At 43.0% G+C, this 12695-nt stretch overlaps 1 protein-coding gene across 1 annotated transcript in view; it reads right to left on the reverse strand.

Annotated features, from left to right (window-relative positions):
* The window catches only part of LOC130112376 (voltage-dependent T-type calcium channel subunit alpha-1I-like), a 356487-nt gene that overhangs the window by 211921 nt on the left and 131871 nt on the right, over window positions 1-12695 (reverse strand). The window contains exon 5 of the mRNA XM_056279712.1: window positions 993-1152. Coding sequence (XP_056135687.1) covers window positions 993-1152 — 160 coding nt within the window. The remainder of the gene's footprint in view (window positions 1-992; window positions 1153-12695) is intronic.

Genomic DNA, 12695 nt, shown 5'->3' on the forward strand with positions numbered 1-12695 from the left:
ATATTACACTTATTTTTACACTTAAGCATACATTATATGTTGATTGTGCTGCAAATGTGTGTCTATTTGTATTTTGACTATTTGTGTGTGTGTGTATATATATATATATATATATATATATATATATATATATGTTTGAATGTTGTACCACTGGGGAGTTGCACTTAATTTCACTGTACAACTGTGCAATAACAAATAAAGGCATTCATTCATTCATTCATTTTACTTGCATGCTAGCATGCTGTCTTATTTTGCTCAACTGGAAAAACCCCAAACCCCCTTCCCACACCAGATGGATAAGGGATGTCATGTTCCATCTAAAACTAGAAAAGATTCAATTTACTTTAAGGGGGAACAAGGCTGAGTTCAGTAAAATCTGGACCCCATTTACATTTTATTTCATTACTGTTACTGGGATAACAAATTGGAATGACGCATAGTGCTCTAATTACTGTATGGAGGAATGTAAGAATGTGTGGATTAATATGTGTAGCTGTATGTATGATTCCATTCTCTTACTTTGTTTTTTTCTCTTGCGCCTTTGTGAAATTTACACCTTTATGGAATTTATTTTATTATTGCCATAAGTATTATTATTATTTGAATTAGCTGTGGACAGTTGTAGCCTGCTAGGGTGGGGACTGGGGATAGGACTGGGTGGGGGGATGGATAGGGAGGATGCGTTGGAGATTAGAGGGTTGGGAAAAGGGGAGGGTGGCTTAATATTTTACATGTTATATAATACTTTATTATATATTTCAGAATATTTTGAGAAAATTCAATAAAAAGATATTTTGAAAAAATTACAAATAATTAGGATTCAAATCTATTCGAATTTTGATGACCGACAGCCCTAACACACACACACACACACACACACACACACACAGATGTAAAAATGGAAGCTTACAAACAGGCAGGCACGTCCCATTAGACCTCACAACAACACAATCTCTCTCTCAAACACAACACACAGGCGGTGGGTGACTCACAGGGTGAAGTTCTCCTCCAGGTAACAGCGGTTCCTCAGCAGCCCCGCCCACAGCTGCACCCCGATGATGCCAAAGATGAAGAAGACGAAGAAGCAGAGTAGCAGAACATTACCCAGCATGGGCAGGGTGTCCAGTAGCAGGTTGACGAGGATACGCATGCCTACACACACGTGCGCACACACACGCACGCACACGCACACACACACAGAAAGATTATTTGCAAGAATATGAGATAAATTGCCACAATCTGGAAGCTACTGCAGAACATATAAATGCATGCACTTACAAACAAACACACACACACACACACACACACACACACACACACACACACACACACACACACACACATACAGAGAAGCATGACTACACAAAAAATATTTTCATAAATTACATGAATAGCCTTGCTTCACGTCTCTGTCTTGCACACATGCATACATGCCCTCACTCACTCACACACACACACTCACACACACACACACACACACACACACACACACACACACACACACACGGGGGGCACCTCTGTAGCCAAATGGTTATGGCCACATGGTTATAAAGGTCGCAGTTCAATTCCAGCTGTTGGCCTTTGTTGCATGTCATACCCTTTTCTCTCTACCATTTCCTGTCTGACTTCCACTGTAGCTGTCTAATAAGAAAATACCACCAAAAAAAAACACACAAATAGACACACACAAATTAACACACAAACATGTTATACATACTCCACCTCTCTTTCATGCATGTATGCACACACACACGCACACACAAACACAAATTCAGTGTGTTATGCTGATATTTCCATATGAGCTGTCATATCATCATAATTGCAGAATCATTTTCTAATTATTGTGCTAATTAAGATCCCACAGCCCATTACCTTGGTTTTAATCTCTAAAAGGAAACTAAATCAAGGATTAAATTCCACCCGTATTATAAAATGACCTTTCCCCAGCGTTTAACTGGCTAATCAGGGCTAAGTGGATGGGCAGTCCTCGAGCCCCTCTCACACGGGTCTCGCTTTGTGACAAGATGAGTAATAACCAGATGAAAAGCTGCTGAGAAAGCCCTGACCCCTTTGCAGAGGAGCCTCAGTTCTTTTGAAGACTATAAACTAGTCTCCAATACCATGTCCTACCTACATATAGAGGCCACTTGGTAACGGAGCCCCTATATTTCTAACCTTGCCCCTTTCAATCCTCGTTCTGCAGGATAATGAACATAATGTGCTTTCTTTTGGGGATTTAGTATCTTTACCAAAGAGCTTCCAGCGGGGTGGGTGTTTGCCCAAACAAGACCCTCTAAATGTCAATGAGACAGAAGAAATCACTGTTGACTTTAGAAAGAGCAGAGAAAATCCCCATTCCTATTTCCATCAATGGGCCATCTGTTGAAACTGTGGACAGTTTTAGACTTCTAGGTTTACACATCACCGACACCCTCACATGTTCTCTCAACACCTGCTGCATCCTCAAGAAGGCACAGCAGAGACCACATTTTTTGAGGAGTCTCAAGAGTTTTGCTGCACTTTTATCAGTACCATGGAAAGTGTCTTGACAGGCTGTATCAGGGTGGTTTGGCAACCTGACTACCACAACGTCATAATATTTACACCAGTCACTACAGAAGGAAAGCTCAACACACCATTAAGGACACCAGCCACCCCACTCACGCTGTTCTCACTCCATCCATGTAAAAACATTACTGGAGCATCAACTCACACACCACCTGTCTCAGTAGTAGTTTCTTTCCAAAGGCAGTCAGGTTGCTGAACAGCTGACACCTTACATTGATGTGTTATCGTGTACTTTTCTATGTTGTGTATCTAATGTATAAATTCTGTGTACATAGTCTGTGTAGGTCTGGTGTGATCTTTGTGTTAAGGCAGAGAGAGCTAGAGCACAAGAATTTCATTGTATTCCATCCATCCATTATCCAAGCCGCTTATTCCAACCGGGGTCACGGGATGCTGGAGCCTATCCCAGCAGTCATTGGGTGGCAGGCGGGGAGACACCCTGGACAGGCCGCCAGTCCATCACAGGGCCGACACACACACACACATTCACACCTAGGGACAATTTAGTACGGCCGATTCACCTGACCTACATGTCCTTGGACTGTGGAAGGACACCAAATCCCCCGGAGGAAACCCACGCAGACACGGGGGGAACATGCAAACTCCACACAGAGGACGACCCGGGACGACCCCCCAAGGTTGGACTACCTCGGGGCTCGAACCCAGGGCCTTCTTGCTGTGAGGCAACCGCACTACCCACTGCACCGCCCCATTGTATTCCAATAAAAATGATAATAAAGTTGAACTTGCACTTGAACAAGCAACTGGCTCTCTCAAGAGATTTCTCTCACCTCTGTGGCCACTTGTAACTAAATTTTCCTTTTACAGTTGTGCCAAAAGGTAAATAGAGGGCAAAGTTACTATGATGGGATCAGTGAGGTAAATCTGACAATCATGAAGTCTCAGTCAGCGTTGAAAGACAAGTATTTGGTTATTAAAACAGCAACATCTTGATGCATGTTCAATACTCCAGGTAAGGAAATCCCAAAATGTTGAATCAGTTCATCTGGACACGTTTATTGACAGAAACGTTTCATCACTCATCTAAGTGACCTCTTCAGTCTAAATTGACTGCAGGTATCCTCACCCTTATAAACAATACAGTGGCATAACAACGATCAGTTTCAGTGATAGGTTTCATATGCACATTGCTGGGACCATTAACTAGACTTACAATGGCCATGTGTACTATTCAGAGAGAAATGGAGAATAGTTGCAGTCCCAGCATTGTAAGGTGGTGACGGTAGAGGATGGCACAACACAGGAGAGCTAACGCGTCAGGCCGGGACTCCACAGTCTACACCAGTGGTTCTCAGCCTTTTTGGGGTCCTGGACCCCCTGCGTATTTTTGATCTACCCTGAGGACCCCTCCACCTGATCTTGGGGGAGGGGGGTTGCAATTTGATAGAAACAGTAGAAACTGCATTTTAAATTGCATTATAGCATTTATTCACTCTTTGGGGCAAAAATAAGAGCTTTCAGTTGTAACTTAGATATAGTTAACAAAACAGAATTCTTATGCAGTAACTTTCAGATATATGTAACAAAACAGAATATGTATTCAGTAACTTTCAGATATATGTAACAAAACAGAATATGTATTCAGTAACTTTCAGATATATGTAACAACAGAATTTTTATGCAGTAACTTTTAACAATGCAAACGGGAGCGAGATCTCTTATTAAAATACAATAAATTACACTTGTGAAACAGATGTAATTAGAGAAAAAAGTCCTGTTACCCTTTATAGTTTAGGTAGATAAAGGTCTGTCACATTTGAGTAAAATAATCCTATTTCTATAAATGTCATAGGATCTTTTTTTTAAAAGATATTTTATTTTCACGGACCCCTTGCAATTACACCACGGACCACTAGGGGTCCGCGGACCCCGGGTTGAGAAACACTGGTCTACGCCATCTACAGGCCAGTGGCCACTCTTTCATGGATGAAGATGTGCACATCCTTGATTAGGGAGGAGCACTGGCTTGAACGGGGAGTCAAACAGGCCACCTATTTGAAGCGGTAACAACCCGTCCCTGAACCGGGGTGGGGGCTAGGGATGCTTCCACGGCAACGTTTTCAATATAAAACGGCAAAAGTATTGTTGCGTTTTGGCCGTTCGTTCACACGACAACGGCGTTTTGGGGGTTTGAAAACGCAAACTTTTGAAACCGGGTTCCAGGGTGAAAGCTTGTGAAAACGCAACCCCAGCGTCGCCGTGCAAACTGCGAAAACGGTGACGTCACGGCTCCACTTCGCACATGCGTAGTAACGTTTTCAGCCAAATAGCCACGCGCGAAAGACGACAACGTTAACAATGGCGGATTACCGAGCTGTCTGGGCCGTTATCTCGCCTGAACGCGGAACTTTTTTAAAACGCAAAGGGAAAAACTTTTCCGTCTTTAGCAAGACCGTTGTCGTGTAAACGTAACCTCACAGCGCCAAATTCTCAATCCACATATACGTCCAGACCACATTAGCTGTTTTAGAGCGTACACTCACCCGTTTGTTCACTCACCGCTCTGAGAAGAAAGCGTTTGTGCGCAGGCGCGTGGTGTTGTCGGGGTCCACCGGAAGACCTCTCTACTACAAAGTAGCAGCGCCAACTACTGGCCTGGCATGCATACTACAGCCTTTTCAGTCGTTTTCTAAGGATCCGTGTGCATGCGGATCGTACTCAAAACGATGTCGTCTGAACGCGGAACTTTTTCAAAACGCAAAGGAAAATTTCCCCCGTGTTTAGCAAGACCGCTGTCGTGTAAACGTGGCGTAAGAGTACACCTGTCACCATCTTACAATGCCGTGATTGCAACTATTCCCTCTGTGAATAGTACACATTAAACTCTAGTTAGACCATGAAAGTGTTCGTTGATTTCAGTCGTTATGGTACTGTAAACCAGTGTTTCTCAACCGGGGGTCCGCGGACCCCTAGTGGTCCGTGGTGTAATTTCAAGGAGTCCGTGAAAATAAAATATCTTTAAAAAACAAGATCCTATGACATTTATAGAAATAGGATTATTTTACTCAAATGTGACTGAGGCCTTTATCTACCTAAACTATAAAGGGTAACAGGACTTTTTTCTCTAATTACATCTGTTTCACAAGTGTAATGTATTGTATTTTAATAAGAGATCTCGCTCCCGTTTGCATTGTTAAAAGTTACTGCATAACAATTCTGTTGTTACATATATCTGAAAGTTACTGAATACATATTCTGTTTTGTTACATATATCTGAAAGTTACTGAATACATATTCTGTTTTGTTACATATATCTGAAAGTTACTGAATACATATTCTGTTTTGTTACATATATCTGAAAGTTACTGCATAAGAATTCTGTTTTGTTAACTATATCTAACTTACAACTGAAAGCTCTTATTTTTGCCCCAAAGAGTGAATAAATGCTATAATGCAATTTAAAATGCCGTTTCTACTGTTTCTATCAAATTGCAACCCCCCTCCCCCAAGATCAGGTGGAGGGGTCCTCAGGGTAGATCAAAAATACGCAGGGGATCCAGGACCCCAAAAAGGTTGAGAACCACTGCTGTAAACTACTAATAAGACACATTAGCCGCTAGCTAACGGGTCTGACCCTTTAGCCGAGCGGTTAGTGATGTCGCCTTGTGGTGCAGTACACCCCGTATCGAATCCCGCACCGGGCAAGAAAATAACCGGTTACAGTACTGTGTTGTTTATAAGGGTGGGCTACCTGCAGTCAGTTTAGACTAACGGCAGTTTAGAGGTCACATAGACGAGTGATGAAACGTTTCTCCCACTAAACGTGTCCAGATGAACTGATTCACCTTTCTGTAAAACAGCAACAATTAGGGAGGGAAATGTCACGGAGGAGGAGGAAAATTGTGGAAGCAAATATGCAGGCAGGAATAAACAACCCGGTCTCAGAGACGACACGTTTATATGGCCAACAGCTTTTTAAAACCTCCCAAGAATGTGCATAAAATACATACGTCTGGCCCAGCAAGACTTTCATGTCAACGTATCAAACCACATTCTGTCACATACAAAAGGTGCATTTCAACGTACCGGTGAATGAGGACAACATTGGGCTCATCCGCTCAGATCACCCACTTAGAGATGGTTGAGTTTAGCGATAAGATTATAAATATTTATGTTTTGGTATTATGTTACGGATTGGTAACCTTAGGTATGGGTTTTGGTGTGGTTAAGGTCAAGGGAAGAATCTGGGATGCAGGCGATCAAGCTTGATAATCAACATTGTATCCGTCCATCCATTATCCAAGCCGCTTATCCCAATCGGGGTTGATGGATGCTGGAGCCTATCCTAGCCGTCATTGGGCGGCAGGCGGGGAGACACCCTGGACAGGCCGCCAGGACAACACAGGGCTGACGCACACGCACACACATTCAATCGAGGGACAATTTAGTACGGCCGATTCACCTGACCTACGTGTCTTTGGGCTGTGGGACGAAACCAGACCGCCCGGAGGAAACCCACGCAGACACAGGGAGAACATTGTATACAGACTGTAAATCATGGTGAATAGTAGGTTTTGCGGGCGTCCAGGTAGCATAGCAATCTATTGTGTTGCCTACCAACACAGGGGTCGCCGGTTCGAATCCCCGTGTTACCTCCGGCTTGGTCAGGCATCTCTACAGACACAATTAGCCGTGTCTGCAGGTGGGAAGCCGGATGTGGGTATGTGTCATGGTTGGCGCACTAGTGCCTCCTCTGGTCAGTCGGGGTGCCTGTTCGGGAGGGAGGGGGAACCGGGGGGGAATAGCGTGATCCCCTTGGTGAAACTCCTCACTGTCAGGTGAAAAGAAGCAGCTGGCGACTCCACATGTATCGGAGGAGGCATGCGGTGGTCTGCAGCCGTCCCCGGATCGACAGAAGGGGTGGAGCAGCGACCGGGGCGGCTCGGAAAAGCGGGGTAGTTGACTGGATAGAATTGGGGAGAAAGGGGGGGGGGTAGATCTCGGCCATTGTCCTCAATCACCTCCTCGATCGCCAATACGTTGGCAATCAACATAGTTTGGGAAAGTTGCAGTTCAATGTTTCTGTGATTTACGCGAGACTGAGATGGAATAATAAAAAATAAATAAATTGTAAGAAGTTAACACAAAAACAGAGAGAAGGAAAGAGGTAAAATGACAGTTACCCTGGCAGCTAATGAGGGTATCTCCCGGGGGAACTGTGGGTAATGTAGTAAACAGGCCCAATCGGCTAAGCCCTGGTCAGGGGGGACCATGCTTGGTTAATCTCCATTAGTGTCCAATTACCTGACTCCTCCGTTCACTTTGCCTCCCCTCCAACAAGTCCCACCACGCGGCTGCACCAGGGGTGAGACACAGTGTGCCTCTTAGGCTAGTGTGTGTGTGTGTGGGGGGGGGGGGGGCACAAGAGAGAGCGAGAGAGAGTGTTTGTGTTTATATGTGTGGGTGTGTTTGTGAATCGGTCACGGCGTGCCTCTGCTGCGGCACGAAAACTGAATTACACCAGAGATGAGCTGTGTTCAAAACTGTCTTTCGTAAAGGGGGAGGGAGAGCTGTTTATTTTCTCGGCTGCCGAAAAGGAGAAGAAAAGAGAAAAAAAGGGCGGAGGAATTAAAACGGTTGTGGCGACCAGTATTTCACCGTGCCCCAACTACCGCGCCGTGTTGTGTTTGCTCAAAGGAGGAGGGGGAAATGGTGGTTTGGTTTCTCTCTTGGTTCACTCGCTAGTTTGCCCTTCGGAGAAGAAAATAGCATGCCGCTACCTGGCCATACCAGGCGCCGCCCGGCTCACCCGCCACTGGCTCACGGCTAAGGGCGGTACGTATTTCTACCTGGGCTACACTGTCAGTACTGCGAACCTCTTCTGACAACAGGGTTGTTCCGAAGACTAAACGGCTCGTAGAGGATCTGGAAAAGGCCGACAAGTTGTATTCTGATTAAATGTAACGGCAGGCAAACATTCAAAGGCCGGGATCTGCTGCCGACAATTTAGATATTTAGATGTCTCACTGGGAAAATAAAAAGACATAACATGATTTATATTGATATATAATACCACACACACACACACACACACACACACACACACACACACACACACACACACACACACACCTATAGTAAATGATCCAGTAAGTAATTGGGTCATATATATATATATGTGTGTGTGTGTGTGTGTGTGTGTGTGTGTGTGTGTGTGTGTGTGTGTGTGTGACCACATTTTATATATATATTAAATTTGGTCATATTATATATATATATATATATATATATATATATATATATATACACACACACACACACACATATATATATATATATACATATATGTGTGTGTGTATATATATATATGTGTGTGTGTGTATGTGTGTGTGTGTATATATATATATATATATATGTGTGTGTGTGTGTGTGTGTATATATATATATGTGTGTGTGTATATATATATACATATATATAAACATATGACCCAATTACTTACTAGATTATCATATATCTATATGACGTATGACCCAATTACTTACTAGATTATCATATATCTATATGACGTATGACCCAATTACTTACTGGATCATTGACTATGGCCTTAGAGGTGTTTCTGCCAATAAAATTCATTGGAAAGTCGTCAAAACGCTACCAGGATTTGAATCTGTCCTCGTGTATAACAGACAGACATGCTGCCATTATCCCACCGAGGAATCCCCATTAAGCCGCTCTAGTTAATGGCAGTAATCTACTCTGGTAACCAAGTCCGAAAATAGGGCCTTTCTGCGATAGCAAAGCACAGACATAATTAGAAGCGCGAGTGGTTCAAGCTTACGTAAACTTTAATGGCTTCTATTCGCTTCGTTTCAAAGGAATGACGCAGAGCTCCGGCGGTTCTGCAGAAAGCGTGTTTCAAGTCGGAAGGAGCTCACCGCTCCACCGGCTGGTTCTCCAGTCAGTCTGCATGCGTAAGGTACCGCAACCAGAATATATTTATACCTCATTAGGCAATGCAATATGAAAATGACTTGAAAATGTTTGTCATAATTTCCTTCTAAGACTGCTCAAGCATATGTATCGTGTTAGATTTTAATGAACTCCACCGTAAAATTCGTCATCCACCCTTCTCCACAGAGAGGTCAGAGATGGCTGGAGACCAGTTGGAACACAGCCGGTCTAGTTCAGTTATGCTTAAAGTAAAAAAAAGAAAATCAATTAAAAATTTCAATAAAATAAAATCCATCATAAATTAAAAATCAATGAAAAAAAACGAAAAATCAAATTTAAATAAAATAAATAAAATAAAAAAATCAATAAAATTTAAAAAAACTCAATCAGATTTCAAACACGTCATAACAAATATTCAATATATATTTTGTTTATTTATAAATGACTATTTTTTCATACCTTTCATACCTTGAACTGTGCTGTTGTCTCGGGAAGTGTAAGCGAGTGGTCTAAACCTCATTAATATTCATGAGCTGAACTTTGGGGTGTCAAGAATAATCAAGGGTTGGCGGTAAGAGTGGGGGGGGTTCATAATATGTGGTTTGATCTGATTGGCTGTAAGTAAATTAGTGTCTGATGACATCATAAGTATCCGAAAAAATGCTGGCTGACAGAGGCTGAACTAGAGGGCGCTCTTCTAAAAAGAGGAAAGTCAAACTGAATTCTACCTTTCATTGTGTTATTTCAGTAGAAAGAAATGGTACAAAATGCATGACGATTAAAGTAATACATGAAATTAGAAAATGTTATTGTTTCAAACACTGATTCGGATCAAATATATTGTAACCTCTTTCCTGTGTGTTAAACATTTACTGCTTGTGTTTCCGTGTTGTTCAACTTGATGTGTTCTGGGACACATGTGGGACCTCACAAAGTGAATGTCAGGGTTCCTATGCACAGCTGCAGCATCTGGAGATGTACAGAAAAAGAACTTGGAAAACTGAATCCTAAAGCTTAGAAATTGCGGAAGAGTTAGGAAAATGATGGAAATATACGTATATTGTTGGGCAGTATCAATACACTGTACGCTCACATCAGCACGGTTTCAGACCTCAAGTCGTCTCAAATACTGCAGTGTTTCTTATCGTGAAGAATAATTGTGTCTAGCGTAACACAACGTATTTACTGTGGGCTGACTATCAACATAAATTGATAGTCACACTGAACACCACCCAAAACCCTCAGTCTGGTGAGGAGATTTAAGATCTGGGAGGTGTTGAATTTTGAAATACAGAATATATCTGCCGTGCTGAAATACGGCCCTGTGATGGACTGGCGGCCTGTCCAGGGTGTCTCCCCGCCTGCCGCCCAATGGCTGCTGGGATAGGCTCCAGCATCCCCATGACCCTGATTGGGATAAGCAGCTTGGGTAATGGATGGATGAATGGAAGTTACTGTGAAATTAATATGTCATTCCATTTTCAACACATTGTTTGTGTAGAGTTGTATATTAGTACACAACTAAGTTTCCCAGGTTGCTATATTCTGTGCCAGGCCTTGAAAATATTTCAAGTCTCCGATGAACTATGGTGTAAAACCAAGCCAGGTCTCAACAGAATAATGAGACAATAATAACATCGACAGAAACGTCGTCGTTTGTCACTATAACTGAATCGTTTCTGCTTTATTCCAGATCTCCACACGCTCTCTGTATGATTTGTGTTAGCAATAAATATATATTTTTTGGATGGGGCTACTACCGGGGAGAGAGTGTGTGTGTGTGTGGGGGGGGGGGGGGGTGCTGCTGCTTGGTGGCTCCCACATAGTTCTCTTGTCCCTGGGGCAAACACAACATTGAGAGATTTATGTTGCTGACAAAAATAGTTCATTAGAGCTGAATGACATTTAATAGAACTGAGAAAGAGGGAATTGGGGAGCCTGGTGGATGGATAGATAGATAGATAGATAGATAGATAGATAGATAGATAGATAGATAGATAGATAGATAGATAGATAGATAGATAGATAGATAGATAGATAGATAGATAGATAGACAGATAGACAGATAGATAGATAGCAGTGGCAGCTGGCCAGTACAGGGCGCTGGGGCACCGCCCCCTTCAAATATCAAGAGTCAAAAAATCTATCTAAATATAATTCAATAAATATAATTTAGTTGTATAATGCAAATAATGATGAAATAAAAGTGTTTTTCAGCCTGTCAGCAGCCATTAAATATTGGTTCAAATAGTATTTGGTTGATTTCTGTCTGAATACATATACTTCCTGTCTGAATACATATACTTCCTGGGTGAGGGGCGCTGGCCAAACCATACCTTATGTAAGCCCTCAAACTTGTGGCGAGCAGGTGACCTGAGGCTGCTGTCTGATTGGTTTCTTCAGGTTTTCCAGGGGGCGCAGTTCTGTGCCGCCCCAGACACCCCCACTTTTATTGGCAGTGAATTGGTATTGTTTTAATGGTTTTTGATCTAATGTGATTGGACAATTCTCGTGGCCGTCAATCATGTTCACACCCACCACCACGCCTCATCTCGACTGTCAATCATCCACCGTCTACGAACCCTGATAAAATCTAGAGGCTGTATTGTCCTTCTTAATAACTCTGTGGACATTAAAGCAGCTGTCAGGTGTGCTGCGCCAAGTTAAATTGTGCCCCCCCCCCATTTTTTAGCACCAGCCGCCACTGATGGATGGATAGATAAATAGATAGATAGATAGATAAGAGAAGGAAAGAGAGATGAATTTAGGGGAAAGAGGATGACAGCGGTTGCAGCCTCCAACACCAGTTCATGAGAAAATGAAAACGAGTGCAGCGGTTACTGCCCTGCACAGTCTTCTACTTTGTTTACTGGATTTAATAAACTCCCCTCGTTCACTTCTCCTCTCATCGCATCACTTTCTCCCCCCCCCCCCTTCCTCGCCCCTGGTCACCGCCGTCCCTTGCCGATGATTTTTATCTCCATTCATCTGATGACTCCTTCCATCCCTTGGCACTATCCTCCTCAGTTTTATCCATCATCATAATGGCGTGCTCATCCATATCCCCCGCTGCATCTCTCCCCTCATCGTCCTCCCCTTCATGTCTTCCATTTTTACCTCCACCCTCCGCGGTGCTGGAAATACCCCTCTTCACTCCTTCATTTGTCTTGCTCCCTCTGTCTCTCTCTCCCTTTATCAAAGCTTTCTCCCTCCC

The sequence above is a fragment of the Lampris incognitus genome, chromosome 5 (assembly GCF_029633865.1).
Source record: "Lampris incognitus isolate fLamInc1 chromosome 5, fLamInc1.hap2, whole genome shotgun sequence".
NCBI classification, from domain to species: Eukaryota; Metazoa; Chordata; class Actinopteri; order Lampriformes; family Lampridae; genus Lampris; species Lampris incognitus.